Here is a 19,658-nt window from a genome sequence, read left to right as displayed (position 1 = left end):
ATAGCAACCTGTACTATGCCTAAAGCATAGTACTGCCCATGTGCGGGATTTCCTGCTGCATTCTGGGTAGCCAGAATGAACAGCAAGCAGGAAGGTCACTAAGTCTTACACTGCAGCTTCAGATGCCCTTAGTAAAGATGACAACGCACAGGCAGCAGTTTTAAAAGTAAGATTTTCACTAAACAAATACAATGTTCAGCTCATAAATATGCAAATAGCGGTTTTGTCAAGCAACATTAATGGGCTATTTTTGTTGAAAAAATTATTCTGAGGGTGGAACTCCGCTTTAATAATTTTTTTGTTGGGAGCCTGGAAAGCATTGTACTGACAATCAGCAGATCGTGGGTGCAATGCAGGGGTCTTGCAGGCTCTGTGTGTAAGTTGTCTGGCTATACATCGTACAGCCAAGCAGTTACACATTAACAGGAAACCTCAATGAACTAACACAGCACAACAGTGCCATGATAGTTCATTGAGAACTACAAGCCAATAGCCGCGAAAGGCACCCAAATCTTGTAGTTTTCAATTCAAAGAACTCTGTGAATGAGTGACGCAGTCAGCTGGGCAGAGCCCCGCATTGCCACATTTTCTGCAGATTCTGACAGAGAGCGGGGGGAGAAGATCCCCCTGCCGCATGTGACATCAGGGAATGGGGGGGGGGGGCGGGGGACAGTGGATTTGTAACACGTTACACCCTAAATATTGATGTAACATGTTACAAAAGGTGAAGGTATAGGTCGTCTGGCTCAGAGGAACAGGGCAAGTCCCTCAAAACGCATTAGCCTTTTGGACCCAGGTTGTCCCCTTGCGTGATGTGACATACCAGAGGTTTGAGTTTGGAAGATTTCTCTGACAAGCTTGTACTTATGCTGGTTTGTAAGTATATCACTCACTACGTATTTTTGAGGATAATGCACTAGGCTGCTGCGCCCTCTTTTCTATGGTTGCAGTTTGTCCAGACTACCCAGTCTTGAGAGGGCAGCAAAGTGTGGTATATCTGTGCAAGCCAGGATTGGAGTGTAGAAATAAGTGCCTGCAACAATTGAGAACCACGTCTAAGCGCAGGAGTTTGTTTGGATCACCTAAAATACTCCAGCCTGTCTAATGGCAAATCAGTATGTCTCAGGGGTAACGTGAGCTTTTCAGCATACGTAATGACTCACCTACCAATATTTAAAACAGCAAGTCTTTTTCTAACATGGTGTGCAAACTTTTATTATAGATCAGGGATAAGTTCTAAATATCTTCAGTATGACACATTACATACAGTGGATATAAAAAATCTACATACCCCTGGTAAAGCGTCAGGTTTCTGTGATGTAAATAAATGAGATAAAGAATTTCAGAACTTTTTCCACCTTTAACGTGACCTATAAATTGTACAACTCAATTGAAAAACAAACTGAAATCTTTTAGGAGGGAAGTAAAAATAAAAAAAATAAAATAAATGTGGTTGCATACGTGTGCACACCCTCTTATAACAGGGGAATGTAGCTTTGTTCAGAATTATGTAATCACATCCAAACTCATGTTAAATAGGAGTCATGCCATCATTTAAAGTGCCTCTGATTAACCCCAAATAAAGTTCAGCTGTTCTAGTAGGTCTTTCCTGACATTTTCTTAATCACATCCTACAGCAAAAGCAATGGTCCACAGAGAGCTTCCAAAGCATCAGAGGGATCTCATTGTTAAAAGGTATCAGTCAGGAAAAAAGGTACAAAAGAATTTCCAAGGCATTAAATATACCATGGAACACAGTAAAGACAGCCATCATCAAGTGGAGAAAATATGTCACAACAGTGACATTACCAAGAACTGGACGTCCCTCCAAAATTGATGAAAAGACGAGAAGAAAACTGGTCAGGGAGGCTGCCAAGAGGCCTACCGTAACATTAAAGGAGCTGCAGGAATATGTGGCAGTTAGGCAGTACTGGCTGTGAGGTACATGTGACAACAATCTCCCGTACTCTTCATATGTCTGGGCTATGGGGTAGAGTTGCAAGACGGAAGCCTTTTCTTATGAAGAAAAACATCCAAGCCTGGCTACATTTTGCAAAAACACATCTGAAATCTCCCAAAAGCATGTAGGAAAATGTGTTGTGGTCTGATGAAAACAATGTTGAACTTTTTGGCCATAATTCCAAAAGATATGTTTTGCGCAAAAACAACACCGCAGATCACCAAAAGAACGCCATAACCACAGTGAAGCATGGTGGTAGCAGCATCATGCTTTGCGGCTGTTTTTCTTCAGCTGGAACAGGAGGCTTAGTCAAGGTAGAGGGAATTATGAACAGTTCCAAATACCAGTCAATATTGGCACAAATCCTTCAGACTTCTGCTAGAAAGCTGAACATGAAGAGGAATTTAGTTGTCGCATGACAACGACCCAAAGCATACATCCAAATCAACAAAAGAATGGCTTCACCAGATGAAGATTAAAGTTTTGGAATGGCCCAGCCAGAGCCCAGACCTAAATCTGATTGAAAACCTGTGGGGTGATCTGAACAGGGCTGTGCGCAGGAGATGCCCTCCCAATCTGACAGATATGGGAGTGTTTTTGCAAAGAAGAGTGGACAAATATTGCTAAGTCAAGACGTGCCATGCTGATAGACTCAAACCCAAAAAGACTGAGTGCTGTAATAAAATCAGAAGGTGCTTCAACAAAAGTATTAGTTCAAGGGTGTGCACACTTATGCAACCAAATTATTTTAGTTTTTTATTTTTACTTCCCTCCATCTAAAAGATTTCAATTTGTTGTTCAACTGAGTAGAGTTGTAGTTTATAGGTCACATTAAAAGGTGGAAAAAGTTCTGAAATAATTTATCTTTGTCTAATTTTTTTTACATCAAAGAAACCTGACATTTTAACAGCAGTGGACTTTTTATATCCACTGTACCAATACTTTGAAATTTTGCCCGTTAATATTTGCACTGAAATCTGCATGTTTTTTTTTCATATGCTATCAGTAGAATTGTACGGCGTCCTATATTACTTAATGCAATCTTCTTCTTCCCTGTAAATCATAACAGAGAAAGGTGCAATAAATATGCCATAAGATGTAGAAGATACACACTCTATACTCTAGAGAAACACAAAGTTGTAAACACAGTCTCAGAACAAGGTTAAATATAACTCCACAGCACTGGGACTTGTATACTTCACTTTCCAGCTGTCACCCGCAGACTTACTGTCTGATCTTGTCATTCCTTGGTCCAAACTTAGGTGCAGAAGGTCCCCTCCTGGCAAGAAAGAATATTGAGTCAGTGACATATCATGTGACTGCATGTCCTAACGACCACAGCAAATGCATTGCAGTGCGAAGAAACTGCACGCAAACACATAAAAATTATAATAATAATAATAATAATCTGGATTTCTTTTTTGGCTAATATTTAGATAGTTTGAAATAAGAGTATATAGTCGACAGGATAATTAGGCCAATACTCTAAATTCATGGAAACGAGAGAAGCAGATAACCCCCCTAGCGGGACTTTGGAGGCCTACAACATAGTATCAATCCATAATAAATGATACATTTACCAAAGAATATTTAAAAATCTCAAGTAGAAATTTTATTAGCAAAAAGAATTAAAAACAGATTGTGGCTGGTGCAAAGTAATGCCAACATGTGTACAGTTCTACATATTCCGACAATACCACACTGAAAACACTGTCACAGCATGAATGGAAAACACCCAACGCATTTCAGAATTTCATGCTTTCCTCAGGGGTGTGTACATTAGTAGAACAGACCACTAATGTTGTGTCTTGCAATAGATGTGAACACCACTGAAATGAATTACAAAAGTATATCGAGACGGTATACAACGCCGGTAAAAGCACATAAATTCCATCCAGAGAAATCCGAATTATACTGGAGGGGCTGCAATGTGCGGGGCATGATGCATCATATCTGGTGGGACTGCCCCAAGATTCACGTCTATTGGCAGGAGGTACAACAATATACCAGGGAAATTACAGGAGTGTATATCTTTGATGACCCAAGGTCACGTTTATTCCACAAAACAAATAAACCATATAAGCAGTAAAAACACACTTGTGCCAAACTTAATAAACGCAGCAAAAGGGGCAATACCAAAAAAATGGTTAGCAGTAGAAAGCCTCACCCTATTATATGGAGTATTTGGGCAGTAGAGACGAGGAACAGGTTTGAGTGTTTCTCAAATAAATGGAGAAAGTAGGCAGACTTAAGAAAAAAAAATAATAATAATAAATATATAAAAGCATGGGTGGATTAGGGGATACTGTTGGCATAAACGCCATAAAAAAGGGCGCACCAGCCTAGCGCATTATCCTCAGTAGGCTTTTATTAATAAATCATTAAAATGTCTACTCACAAACAAGCAATGTAAACCAGCATGTCAATTCCGACGAACAATGTCCATAATGTTGGAGTCCAATATCCTATCAAGGGCTGATGCGTTTCGAGGCAATGCCTCTTCCTCAGAGCCTTGAAACGTGTCAGCCCTAGATAGGATGTTGGACTCCAACATTATGGACATTGTTCGTCGGAGTTGACATGCTGGTTTACATCGCTTGTTTGTGAGTAGACATTTTAATGATTTGTTAATAAAAGCCTACTGAGGATAATGCGCTAGGCTGGTGCGCCCTTTTTCTTGTGTTTATGCCAACAGTGTTTTGTCAACCACCCTGGTCGTAGAGGGCAGCAAGGTTTAGCCATTATGAATGCCAAGTGAGAGTCCCGAGAAAGAGGCATCTCTGAGAACCAGATTCTGAGCGCAGGAGCCAGGTGCTAAGCATCGCATTTTTCTTTTGTGGATTAGGGGATAGACCGAGTTAAGGAGAGGTAGGAAAATTGGCACACCATTAGGAATGAGAGTTAGAAGAAAGGGCGAGGGTGGGTGGACAGAATAGGGGTATGGAGGGAATGATATTATTGCATATTGTATAGTAATTTGAGTTTTTTTTGATACGTTGTGTATATTTTGGATAGAAAATTATTAAAATTAAAATCTAAAAAAAAAAAAAAAAAACCCACTAATGTTGTCAGCAAATGGGTTTTTTAAAACAACTTAAGACAGTCAGTGATATCCATCCCATTGCCAGGGAAGCAAATAATAGCGCAATGATGTATCATGCCCCTTGGGGAGTCCAACAGGACATCCATCCCTCCAATCCATGAGAGAGGGTGTGCTGACTTCCCCATTGTTTGCAAATAGTGGGTTGCATACTAAACCATAATGCTGCTTCCCTCTTCTAGCGTGCACCCGAGCAAGATCTGTTGGATTCCCCAAGGGGCATGATACATCATTGTGCTATTCTTAGCTTCCCTGGCAATCAGATGGATATCACTGACTGTCTTAAAGCGGAGTTCCAGCCATTGCACTCAACTGTCCAGCGATGCGGCCGCCCGAAGCCTCGATCCTCTCCCTCGGCGCCGGCATCACTGCTGTGGGCACCCGGCAGTGACAGTTTGCGGCTTCACAGCCGGGTACCCACTGCGCATGCGCGAGTCGCGCTGCGCGCCGTGATTGGCCGGCAATCTTCTGGGACCTCTGACGTGTCCCAGAAGATTGCAGGGAGGGAGGGGGAGAGGAGAACATCCGCTCAGGGCGCCGCGGCGCTCCGAGCAGAAGTGGGAGCGGGTACCTGTCAAAACTAGGTACCCGCTCCCCCCCCCAAAAAATGACATGCCAAATGTGGCATGTCAGAGGGGTAGGACCACCTAAAGCGGAAGTTCCACTTTTGGGTGGAACTCCGCTTTAACTTGTATTGGCTAATGTGTAAAAGTTCAATTTTCTTACAATATAAGTGGTCTGTTCTACTAATGTACACACCCCTGAGGAAAGAATGAACTGTTTTCCGTTCATGGTGTTTTCATCTCGGTATTGTCGGAATAAGTATAACTGTACACACATATAGGAATTGCACTGTTGCCATTACTATACGTTTACCTAAAAATATTATATCGTATGCAAAACATACAGTGACAGGAATAAATGTCATTATACAATAATAGTCCTAATCCACAAATGATTATATAGTGTCCATAAATTCTGGTTTAACAACAAAAAAGTCCTTTTTGCATTTAAAGATGCCTGACATTTTTCACCGTGCCTTTAAAAATTTTTCCATGCACTGTACACCACTGTTTTTACTGTTGGTAGGAAAAGTTCACTTTCAGGCTAAGTGTACACTAGTGGCAGATGGCTTTTCAGAGGCATTTGACAGGTGGTGAGGAGGCGACATATCACCAATTTTTATAGATGCACCAAAAGTTACGTTTTTAGGTAGGAGAGGACTCTGTAATCATAAATACTTTGGCACTATCCCCATATAAATAGGTACATTAGACAAAGGGTCCCACATCTCATCACAGGGAAGAGATTATGGGGGAAAAGGGGATTTTTAAGTGCCCGACAAAAAACAAAATGCTCCACAGATACACTAAATTCTAAAAGCATCATACAATTTAATAATACAAAAAATCCTTAAAAAACACACATTTTCAAAACCTTTTTGACAGCATGTCAGACATGTATCAAGACCATCCCGTGCAAAAATAAATGCGTAGATTAATACATATGGATCTGGCTCAACGCGTTTCGCCCAAATCAAGGGCTTATTCAGGATCCACGTTTCTGGTTTTGATAAGCTTGAATACAGATCACCTTGCAAGACCATGATCACAACAGGGAAGTAGATGTTCACAAACATGTTAATGCTTCTTAAAACCAAACGGAGGTGGGCTGGTGGATAACCACCATCACTCAGATAAAAGTAACCAAAAAGTGTTCAACCCGAAAGCAATAAAGTGAAACAACCATGAGGACTAACATCCAAAAACTATCCCAGATATACAACAAACACCAGGGATCCAAAAGGCAAAATCTGGATCAAACAGGTACCAAAAAAGGAAAAAGCTTATCCCAGGTTCCAGTGTAGCCAAAAAGACGCATTCCAACACCACAACCGCCAACAGCAGCCTCACCAAACGAATAAGGCTGGAAAGAATTCGCCTTATAAAGACAAGGGGGGCTGGACACAAGAGGATCCCCTCCCATTGCCTCTTGTTACCCACGTCACTTTTTTTGTTTGTTTGTTTTTTAAAAGCCCTCATACAATTTATCAATCCAAAAAAAAAAAAATATCGAACCGAAGATGTTGTTTGACATTTTTCCGATAAAGAAAAAGGCGCAGATAATGGCACCGAAAATGCATGCAATTTAACTTTGCTTATGGTGTGTTGTTCATGTGACTCAAAAACCTCATAGAAAAAATGTAAAAAGGTGCATTATTGATGCGTTCTTGCTGCTTTTTCAATGCATTTCAATGGGGAGGTGCGCATTTTAACGTTTTTTAACTGACAAAAAATCCAGCCAGCAAGATTTTTAACACCACAACGGAAGCACAACAGACCATCGTGAAGAGACATACATAGAATTTAACCACTTCAGCCCCGAAAGGTTTTACCCCCCTTCCTGACCAGGCCATTTTTTTTTGCAATACGGCACTGTGTTACTTTAACTGACAATTGCGCGGTCGTACCACGCTGTACCCAAATAAAATTAATGTCCTTTTTTTCCCCACAAATAGAGCTTTCTTTTGGTGGTAATTTTATCACCTCTGAAATTTTTATTATTTGCGCTATAAACAAAAAGACTGAGAATTTTGAAAAAAAAAAAATATATATATATATATTTTACTTTCTGCTATAAAACACATCCAATAAAAACATGTAAAAAATCTAATTTCATTATCAGTTTAGGTCAATTTGTATTCTGCTACATTTTTTTGGTAAAAAAATCCCAATAATAGTATATTAATTGGTTTGCGAAAAAGTTATAGCATCTACAAACTATGGGATAGATTTATGGACTTTTTATTGTTTTTATAAGTAATGGCGGCAATCAGCGACTCATCGGGACTGCGACAATGTGGTGGACAAATCTGACACTAAGTGTTACTTTTTGGGTACCAATGACACTAATACAGTGATCAGTGCTAAAAGAAAATGCACTGTCACTTTATAAATTACACTGGTAGGGAAGGGGTTTACATCAGGTGTGCTCCTGGGTAGTGATTTCCAACTGTGTGGGGGAGGGGGGGGAATGGACTGACTCTAATTAGTAGGAACACAAGATCTCTCTCTTCCTGTCTGACAGGACGACAGTCTGCCTTTTTTTACATAGGCAGACCACCTTTCTGTTATTCCTCCGAACTATTGCGGGTGGCCGGTGGTCATCGCAGGCCGCTGGACCCGCTGATTGGCTCCCGCTGTGTCAAATCACAGTGGAAGCGCGGCTCTGGCAGTGCGCCCAGGGCCGACGAATAAAACCATGTACAGGTACGTGATTTTGCGCTTACGGCCTTCCTGACGCAGTAACCTTAAGTGGTTAATGAGATGCATTTTTCTTGAGCTTATCTTGCGCTGAAGGTGCCAACAAATTCATATTCATTTAAATTCATGATATTAAAAAAAATGTCGAATATAACACAATTAGATATACATATACATGACTATGACCCTAAGAACACTATCCCTACAGTGAAGCACGGAGGTGGAAACATTTTGCTTTGGGGCTGTTTCTCTGCTAAACGAACAGGCCAACTTCGCCAAACTGAGGGGCCAATGGATGGGGCCGTGTATTGTAAAATCTTGGATGAGAACCTTCTTTCCTCAGGCAAAACACTGAAGATGGGTCATGGATGGGTGGACTGTCCCTCTTGATTGGCTGAAAAAGCAGAGGGGTGCCACTGGCTCCCTCTGCTGTCAATCAAATTCAGTGAGCCAGTGAGGAGAGAGAGAGAGGGCGGGCCTAGCCACGGCTCCGTGTCTGAATGGACACAGGGAGCTGCAGCTCGGCTTGGGTCCCCCCATAGCAAGCTGCTTGCTGTGGGGGTACTCAACAGGAGGGAGGGGCCAGGAGAGCCAAAGAGGGACCCGAGAAGTGGAGGATCGGGGCTGCTCTGTCCAAAACCACTGCACAGAGCAGGTAAGTATAACATGTTTGTTATTTTGAAAAAATAAAAAACAAGACTTTAGTATCACAAAAAGTATAATCTATTGCTCACAGCCTCCTCCAATTTTTTTTTTTTTTGCTTTGATGTGATTTCTTGTTAGAGGGTCGCTATGTTAGTACTCCATGGTCCCACTGTATGTAGGGATGTAACTACTTTCTCTTGCTGAGTCCTGACTATGACATTTGTAGTGTGCATAGAGCAGTGCACAATAACACTACTAATGTGTACTGCTCATTCTAAAGTTGTGGAAGTGAGGGGGAAAAGGAGAAGTTTGGAAGCTAATGGAACATACAAAGAGGCAGAAAATCACAGTAAGAAAACATTTCATAAAAAATAGATTACAAGGTCATTAACCCCTTCCGGACTGCCCACTGCAGTTATACATCACTCATTTTAACACTAAATACCAGGGTTATGGCAGCACATAGCTGCCACAACCACAGTATTTTTTTACTCGTTGGGCGGTCCTCTTTCACACAAAAGTGGTCCCCGGGATCACTGTTATGGGCGGTGGGAGCGGTGCACCCCCTCCCGGTCGTTTTCCCCGCTTATCGGAGCCGTCGGTAGCGGGGAAAACTATCCGATCCTTTCCCCTCCTAGGCAGGAAGATGAGTGAGGGCAAGCTGGCCCCCAACTAGACTCTATGGCCTTGGAGGACCGGAGCGATGTCATACATCGCTTCCTCTCAATGTCCTTAAAAGGGCCCAATGATGAAAAAAAATGACTTTTTTTTTTGCTTTTTAGCTTAAATGTGAGATCTGAGGTCTTTTTGACCCCAGATCTCACATTAAAGAGGGCACTGGCCTATAGCGCATTATCTTCAGTAAGGTTTTATTAAAGGAAGATAAAAAAGGTCTATTCACAAACAAGTGATGTAATCCAGCATGTCAGATTCAAATGATGGAGTCCATAGTTATAGAGTCCCCCGTCTTTGTTGAGAAAATGGCTAACGCGTTTCGAGGCTTCGCCTCTTCATCAGAGCCCACGGCCTAGCCATTGGGGATGCCAAGTATGAGTCCCGTGATAGGTGTGGTCTGGGAGCCTTGTATCTGAGCAAAGGAGTAAGGTGCTAAGCATTGCAAATTTCTTTTGGAGCACTCACATTAAAGAGGTCCTGTCCTGCCTATTTCGATTACAAGGGATGTTTACATTCCTTGTAATAGGAAGAAAAGTGATCAAAAAAAAGAAAAGGTAAAATAAGAAAAAAAATAAATAAAAAATTTAAAGAGCCCCATCCCTTCGAGCACGTGCGCCGAAGCGAACGCATACGCAAGTCGCACCCACATATGTAAACGGTGTTCAAAGGTATCGCCGCACTCGTTAGAGCAAGAGCAATAATTCTAGCCCTAGATTACCTCTGTAACTCTAAACTGGTAACCTGTAGACATTTTTAAAGCTTTGCCTATGGAGATTTTGGAGGTACCAATGTTTGTCGCCATTCCACGAGCGTGCGCAATTTTGAAGCATGACATGTTGGGTATCAATTTACTCAGTGCAACATTATCTTTTACATTATAGAAAAAAATTGGCTAACTTTACTGTTTCGTTTTTTTACATGCAGTAAAATATTTTTTCCCCAAAAAATTGTGTTTGCAAATACCGCGCAACAAAAATATTGCAACAACCGCCATTTTATTCTCCGGAGTCTTTGCTAAAATATATATATAAAAAATACAGATTTTAACTAGCAAACAACAAGTGTCAGAAATAGGCCTGGTCCTTAAGTGGTAGATAGTAGATATGTATAGATGATTTGGGGGGGGAAATTACCAGAGATGTATAGTAACGAAGTAGAACTACTTAAGTACTGTACTTAAGTACCGAAATGCGGTATCTGTACTTTCCTAGAGTAGAATTTTTTCCTCCTACTTCTACTTTTACTTCACTACATTTTTTCGATGATTTCGATACTTCTACTCAAGTATTTTTTTTTTGTGCTGCATAGTTACTCGTTACTTTTAAAAAAATTACCACTGCCAGAACAGTAGATGGCAGGTTGCATAAAGCTCAAAAAAATGTGTATAATGTCATTTGTAAATCAGCGCATACGAAAATAAAGGCTGTGTATAATAAAAGCTGCTATACCAAATCTTTCCAATAAAAAGAAAATATGAAACAAACAAATAAATGGTGCTACAGCGCTTAAAGTGCATCAAGAAACTACTAACAAACACAGGTTAATCATTTGAATAAATTATAAAAATTACCACTGCCAGAACAGTAGATGGCAGGTTTCATGAAGCTCTAAACATGTGTATTATCAGCGCATATGAAAATAAAAGCTACTGTATGCATAAATAAAAGCTGCATTTGAAATAATAATAAACAATATGATGTTCAAACTTTTGACTTATTTCTTTAATAACTACATAACACAGTACTTGTACTTCTACTTTCAGTACTTGAGTAGGAATTTTTTTTCAAAACTACTGGTACTTTTTACTTTTAGTACTTAAGTAGCAAATTTTTTGAAAAAACTACTTGCAATACTTAAGTAAAAAAAATGTTGAATACTTTAGTACTTCTACTTAAGTAACTTTTTCTGCGAGCACTTCCACTTCTACTCAAGTAATTTTTTGATCGAGCACTTGTACTTTTACTCAAGTAGAAATTTCGAGTACTTTATACAAGTCTGGAAATTACATCCGGTCACTTTAATTTCCTTGATTTTGGGGCCTTGGCAAAAATGATTCCTGCTGTTAAGTTCACGCTAAACGCAACCCATTTAATCCAATGGGGTCGTGCCGCAAACGCCCCATAGACAAGTGCAATGAATGCAGTGGTGTAACATTTACAGGCTTAAAAAAGGTGGTGAGGATGCGATATACTGCCTGTAAAACACCTCTGAGGAGCAATGCGACTGCAGACTGCGGCATGTGTAATGTCCAGCTAGAAGGAGAAATTGGCAGCATAGTGACAGCTCCTCATTTGTATGAGGTGACAGTAATAAAAAACAGGCACAACACAGTGGAAGTGGAACATTTAAATTGTAAAATAAATTTCTTAATGAGAAGTTCAGGAAAGTGATGTTGATCTTTTCTAAATATTTCTATATAGGTCAGTTTTTCCACGAATATCTGGAAACCTAACTTGGCTATACAGCTAACAGAGTAGAATCTGAGTCTTCACTTTTGCTTGAATGTTTTCAGCTGAACCACTAATACACAGAAGACCATATTAGGGAGGACATCCAGAGGGTGTTTGGGAGGCATTATTTCGCTTTCTCTCCACTTTATCACTCTAAAAGCCTGCACCACCATGCCGCAACCATGTGCATTGCATGCGGTTGCAGGGCAGATGTGGTGCGGCCCAATCTGCTTGAATAGGTCATGCTTGGTGGACGGTACTGCCTGTCAAACACTGAGGCCACAAATTAAAACCTTCTTTGCCATGGCATGTGTGCAATCCCATCCGGCTGCCATTGCAGCTTTAGAGGGTAGTGAAAACATGGCTCAACTGCCTGTTTTACCACCCCCTAACCACAAGCACAAACTTAGCCTATCAGTGTTTGCCTATCAACATTTCATGCATAAGCAGGTCCACAGCGCAAGAGGAGAGAGCAGTGAAAGAACTTTGAGCTGAAAGGAAGCCCATGAAAAGTTCTTGCTATAAAGGCACTTGAACAGGCTTGCTCCCAAGCCACGCTCCTGCTATAGAGGCACTCGAACAGGCTTGTTTCCAAGCCACGCTCCTGTGAATGGACATTGTCTATTCACACACAGAGAGCAGCTCGCCCCCCCCCCCCCCGCCCCTCTCCCCATTGGCTCACTGACATCCGTTTTTATCCAAAGCTTTCCCTGAATGGCTACGCAGCACTCAGCCGGACTCTATTTGGTTTCGGCAGTGGATGTGAAGTCCTTATACCTTTGCAGAAACACAGCGCTGTATACTGTATGTAGCTGAGACTGTATACGGTTAATACAATGTATCCAGCAAGCGCATCTGTGCAGTAAATAGTTCATCTGGACCTGCTTGGCCCAAACTAATTATTTAGAAGGACTAAATGTGGAGTCGGGCTTTAAATCCTTTGCGAACAAACTATTTTTTCATCCACACAACTAGAAAGTGGCTAAAAGATAATTCATTACAATGATTTTACCACGGACTTACAGAAAAAAATCTTCTTCCTCATCAGAGTCATCTTCTAACAAATTCCGCTGTAGGAAAAAGGAAAACAAATGATTAGAATAAGCAAAGAAAGCAAAGAAACTATCCCTAAAACAAACATTCAAAAGACTGGTACATGGAGATTTTGGGTCTATGAATTGGGTCACGCAGACATTTAGGGATCTGAATTGATCAGAATTGGGACAGTAGGCACCAGGGACCAAAAAAGGTGATAGGAAAGGAGCGACTGCCTGGATCAGACTGTACAAGGACTGGACTGAACAATGCTGAAATAATCTGCTGTAACAGCATAGGTCAGTGATGGCAAACCTTGGCACCCTAGATGTTTTGGAACTACATTTCCCATGATGCTCATGCACTCTGCAGTGTAGTTGAGCATCATAGAAAAAGTATTTCCAAAACATCTGGGGTGCCAAGGTTCGCCATCACCAAAGTTGTATATAAAGTACTCGAAACCCATACTTGAGTAAAAGTACAAGTGCTCGATCAAAAAGTTGAGTAGAAGTGGAAGTGCTCAATCAAAAAGTGACTTGAGTAGAAGTACTAAAGTAGTCAACATTTTTTGTACTTAAGTACTGCAAGTAGTTTTTTAAAAAATTTTGCTACTAAAGTACTGAAAGTAAAAGTACCACTAGTTTTGAAAAAAAATTGCTACTCAAGTACTGAAAGTAAAAGTACAAGTACTGTGTTATGTAGTTATTAAAGAAAGAAGTCAAAAGTTTGAACATCATATTGTTTATTATTATTTCAAATGCAGCTTTTATTTATGCATACAGTAGCTTTTATTTTCATATGCGCTGATAATACACGTGTTTTGAGCTTCATGAAACCTGCCATCTACTGTTCTGGCAGTGGTAATTTTTATAATTGTAACGAGTAACTATGCAGCACAAAAAAAAAATATCGGAGTAGAAGTATTGAAATCATTGAAAAAAATGTAGTGAAGTAAAAGTGGAAGTAGGAGAAAAAAGTTCTACTCCAGGAAAGTACAGATACCGCCTTTCGGTACTTAAGTACAGTAGTGAAGTAGTTCTACTTAGTTACTATACATCTCTGTCCATCACTGGCATAGGTGTTATACACAGTGGCTTAGTGGTTAGCAGTTCCCATCCCAGCCTGCTATCTGCATGGAGTTTGCATGTTCTCTCTATGCTTATCTGGGTACTCCGATTTCCTCCCACTCTCTAAAGACATGCTGGTGGCTTAGTTGGCTGTGCTATATAGATGCCTGCAATATATAAATACATTTGAAGCCCAAAGGAAACCTTTCTAAGCTCTGAAAAGCACTATTAGGCTCCATGCACACTTGCTAAAAAAAAGAAAAAAAAAAATAACACTAGAAAAAAAAAAACGTTGGATGAAAAACTCTGATAATAGCATTTTGTAACGGCTTGTAGTAGCGTTTTAGTAGCTTTTAGGGGCGTTAGAATTTTTACAGTACATGAATAAAACAAAATGCTCGAAAATAGCATTTTAGTAGCATTTAGAATTTTTTTTTTGCTGGGAAAACTCTCTTAAAAACTACAAAAACTATTTTTTCTGCTCTTGAACACTGAAGCTTGAAAAATGCTTCTAGCAAAAAATAGTGTGCATGGACACATAGGATAACACTATTAGCTTCTAGAACAGAAGCCGGAGGCTCACTCCCGCTGTATTCAGTCACAGTGGGAGTCGGGCCAGGGGAGGAGCAGCGGCAATCGCCGCCGCTCTTCACCGATCGTCTGGGAATCGAGTTTGGAGATCCGCCCGCTTGAACAAAGCGGGCGGATCTCCTAATGCCCCGTACACACGTACCGATCGTCGGCCGAGCGATCGGCCGTCTTTTGTCCAGGGCTGTCGGTGTCTGTTGAAAAATGTGCAAAAGACTGCACAAGAATTTTGTCCGCCGACTACAGCCGACTGCAGAAGTGATGTCATGTAATGGTTAACTTTCCCTGTGTTTTTTCTTTTCTGAGCATGCCCAGTCTTACAAATCTGCTGTCTGGCGGCCGAATTCTGTACTGACTAGCGAACAATCGGCCGCTCTGGTGTCGGCATACAAAAATTTTCATGGTTGCACGACAGATTCTTTTTCGGCCGAAAGTGCGCTGTCGGCTGTCGGAAGCATCATACTAACAAGCCTACAATCGGCAGATCGGTCGTCGGCCGAAGCTTTTCGGCCGACGATCGGTACGTGTGTACGGGCCTTAAGTGACAGGCAGGGTCAGATTGCAGGGTTCAGCATAGCTGAACCCTGGATCTGTCCTTGTGTCACTCAGTCACCTCCCCCCACACATGTCAGTAAGCACCAGGCATACATTAACCCCTCCCTCTCCAATAAAATTAACCCCTTCCCTGCCAGTGTCATTTTTACAGTAACAGTGCATATATATATATATATATATATATATATATATATATATATATAGCACTGATTACTGTAGTAATGTCACTGGTACCCACAAAAGTGTCAAAAATGTCAGTCAAGGGTCCGATCTGTCCGCCGCAATGTCGCAGTCCCGCAAAAAAAAAAAAAAAAAATCACAGATCGCCGCCATTACTCGTTAAAAAAATAAAACACCAAAAATGACAGAAATCTTTCCCTTAGTTAGTAAACGCAAACCAATCAAAATACGCTTATTGTGATTTTTTTTACCAAACATAGGTAGCAGAAAACAAATTGGCCAAAAATTTAAAGAAATTTTGATTTTTTTGGGGGGGAATTTCATATAAAAAATGTGAAAAATATTGTTATTTTTTCAAAATTTACGCTATTTTTTTGTTTATAGCGCAAAAAGTAAAAGTCACACAGGTGATCAAATACCACCAAAAGAAAGCTCTGTTTGTGAGAAAAAAAGGACGTAAATTTTGTTTGGGTACGGCGTCGCACGACCGCGCAATTGTCAGTTAAAGTCGCACAGTGCCGAATCGCAAAAAGTGGCCTGGACATAAGACAGCAAAATCCTCCGGTGGTAAAGTGGTTAAAAGAAAACATCAAAAGGTCAGCCAGGAATTAATGATACAAAAGCCACTTGGAGAACCCAAAATCCTTAACGTGATATAAAAGTTATCAAAAGTATTTCCCTCCACATCCAGTTCCAAATACTTCTAAGGCTTCTCTCATCTTCATCGCCATTGGCTTTCTGGCTCTACAATTTTCAGTATCGGAATATTTCACTTCATCTGTAGTCAGGCTTCTGTATATTCTACAAAACTGCTGCCGTAAATGCTGCCAGTTCAAGATGAAGCCAATGCAAAATAGTTCTTCCATTGTGCTTTCTGTCAGCACTGTATGCTGAAAACTACATCAACTGCCAATAGCTTATTTTATTATCACTTCTCCATCTCTACTGTCAAAATAATCTTTCATATACAGTGCATCCAGAAAGTTTTCACAACACCTCACTTTTTCCAATTTTGTTATGTTACAGCCTTATTCCTAAATAGATTAAGTTCATTATTTTCCTCAAAATTCTACAAACAATATCCCATAATGACAACTTGAAGGAAGTTTGTTTGAAATCTTTGCAAATTTATTAAAAATAAAAAAAAACTAATTTCCATGTACATAAGGCCCCTTTCACACATACGGACTGTTCGTCTGTCTTTCATCCATCTGTTGACGGATGAAAAACGGATGTAAATGGATGATCGTTCATTTACATCTGTTTTCATCCACTTCCACCAACATCTGTTTTTTTGAACGGATGAAAGCCCTATTTTTCATCCGTTAGGCCCCTTTCACACACGGAGTCCGTCAGACGGACTCCGTTTTTCTCAGCGGGGGATCGATCCGCCGATCCCCCGCTGAGCAGGTGGATGACAGCTGTGTCTCCGCGCTGTGTGCGGAGGCACAGCTGTCAGGTCCCCATGCATCTCCATGGGGGAATCCGATGGGAACGGACCGTCTGTCCTTTCTCATCCGATCCACCAGATGGATGGAAAATAGGGTTTCCATCTGTCCGGTTTTGACAGATCGGATGTCAGCGGACATGTCTCCGCTGACATCCGATGCCCCATAGAGATGCATGGGGTGTCCCTTCAGATCCGCCAAAAAAAATGACAGGCGGATCTGAACGGACTCCCTGTGTGAAAGGGGCCTAAAAAAAAAAAATGGATCGGACGAAAAAACGGATGACGGCCGATGACAAAGGATGTAAAACGGATGAAAATCTGATGTTGACTGAAAAAAATGTGACTGAACTGATGAAATGAATGGTCCGTATGTGTGAAAGGGGCATAAGTATTCAGTCTTTGCCATGACACTCAAAATTGAGCTCAGGTGCATCCTGTTTCCACTAATCATCCTTGAGATGTTTCTACAAAACTTGGAGTCCACCTGTGGTAAATTTAGTTAATTGGACATGATTTGGAAAGGCACACACCTGTCTATATAAAGGTCCGCACTTAACCGTGCATATCAGAGCACAAACCAAGCATTAAGTCAAAGGAATTGTCTGTAGGCCTCCGAGACAGGATTTTACGAAGACACAGATCTAGGGAAGGGAACAGAAAACTTTCTGCAGCATTGAAGGTCCCAATCAGAACAGTGGCCTCCATCATCCGTAAATAGAAGAAGTTTAGAGCCACCAAGATTCTTCCTACAGCGGGCCACCCGGCCAAACTGAGCGATCGGGGGAGAAGGGCCTTAGTCAGATAGATGACCATGAACCCGATTTCTCTGGAGAAAGGAGAACCTTCCAGAAGAACAACCATCTCTGCAGCACTCCAATAATCAGGCCTGTATGGTAGAGTAGTCAGACGGAAGCCGCTCCTTAGTAAAAGGCACATGACAACCCACCTGGAAGTTTGCCAAAAGGCACCTAAAGGACTCTCAGACCACGAGATACAAAATTCTCTGGTCTGATGAAACAATGGTTGAACTCTTTGGCCTGAATGGCAAGCATCATGTCTGGAGGAAACCAGGCACCGCTCATCACCTGGCCAATACCAACCCTACAGTGAAGCATGGTGGTGGCAGCATCATGCTGTGGGGATGTTTTTCAGTGGCAGGAACTGGGAGATTTGTCAGGATCCAAGGAAAGATGAATGCAGCAATGTACAGAGACATCCTTGATGAAAACCTGCTCCAGAGCGCTCTGGACCTTTAGACTAGGGCGAAGGTTCATCTTTCAACAGGACAATGACCCTAATCACACAGCCAAGATAACAAAGGAGTGGCTAGGGGACAACTCTGTGCATGTCCTTGAGTGGCCCAGTCAGAGCCCAGACTTGAACCCGTTTGAATATCTCTAGAGAGATATGAAATTCGCTGTGCACCGACGCTCCCTATCCAACCTGATGGCGCTTGAGAGATCCTGCAAAGAAGAATGGGAGAAACTGCCCAAAAAAATGTGCCAAGCTTGTAGCATCATACTCAAAAAGACTTGAGGCTGTAATGGTGCCAAAGGTGCTTCAACAAAGTATTGAATACTTATGTACATGTGTTTATTTATTTTTTTTTATAAATTTGCAAAGATTTTAAACAAACTTCTTTTATGTTGTCATTATGGGGTATTGTTTGTAGAATTTTGAATTTTGTACCTTAAGTGCAGCAGAAATCTTTTTGTAACCTTGGCCAGATCTGTGCCTTGCCACAATTCTGTCTCTGAGCTCTTCAGGCAGTTCCTTTGACCTCATGATTCTCATTTGCTCTGACATGCATTGTGATCTGGAAGGTCTTATATAGACAGGTGTGTGGCTTTCCTAATCAAGTCCAATCAGTATAATCAAACACAGCTGGACTCAAATGAAGGTGTAGAACCATCTCAAGGATGATCAGAAGAAATGGAAAGCACCTGAGTTAAATATATGAGTGTCACAGCAAAGGGTCTGAATACTTAGGACCATGTGATATTTCAGTTTTTCTTTTTTAATAAATCTGCAACAATGTCAACAATTCTGTGTTTTTCTGTCAGTATGGGGTGCTATGTGTACATTCATGAGGAAGAAGAATGAACCTAAATGATTTTAGCAAATGGCTGCAATATAACAAAGAGTGAAAAATTTAAGGGGGTCTGAATACTTTTCGTACCCACTGTATATTTATATCATAGATATTACTATAGAGCAAACAAAATGCAAAAAGCAAAACCAGTATTCACACAACAAAGCGACAGATCAAACAGACCAAAATGGAACCAGATGGCCTGGCACATTAAACCTTTTATTTATTTTTTTAACTCGATATGACACAATTCGTGCTCCCACAGACAACTGGTATCAAAGGATATTTTGGTAAAGCTGGAATAATTCAGAAAAAACGTCACTGGTCATTAAATTCCTGCAGAAAGACACTAAAGCCAAAGGATAATGTATTTTGCAATATGTGCTGTACAGCATGGGCAAAGCACACGATCATCCCAATTACAGTTTTCACATCATGGTACTTTGTTCTGGGTTCAAGCACAGGACCACGTTCTTCTTCCTCCTGCTTTTAGGCAACACTTCTTTGATTAGCCCATATACAAATGCAAAGTATTATTAGCAAAGTGTAATGACCCACGGCAAATAAATATTAGTACACTGTAGCCAGGGTAATGAAA

The 19,658-nt window shown here is 41.0% G+C and overlaps 1 protein-coding gene across 1 annotated transcript in view; it reads right to left on the bottom strand.

The window, feature by feature from the left end:
* Nucleotides 1-19,658, bottom strand: part of VAMP4 (vesicle associated membrane protein 4) — a 78,733-nt gene that overhangs the window by 39,808 nt on the left and 19,267 nt on the right. Inside the window, exons 2-3 of the mRNA XM_082266580.1 lie at nucleotides 13,117-13,163; nucleotides 3,189-3,239 (exon numbers count right to left, since the gene is read on the bottom strand). Of these exons, the coding sequence (XP_082122706.1) occupies nucleotides 3,189-3,239; nucleotides 13,117-13,163 (98 nt within the window). The remainder of the gene's footprint in view (nucleotides 1-3,188; nucleotides 3,240-13,116; nucleotides 13,164-19,658) is intronic.

The sequence above is a fragment of the Pelophylax lessonae genome (assembly GCF_965119305.1).
Source record: "Pelophylax lessonae genome assembly, chromosome: 8".
NCBI classification, from domain to species: Eukaryota; Metazoa; Chordata; class Amphibia; order Anura; family Ranidae; genus Pelophylax; species Pelophylax lessonae.
Note: the sequence above shows the minus strand (reverse complement) of the source record. Positions and strands in the feature narration are given on the sequence as shown.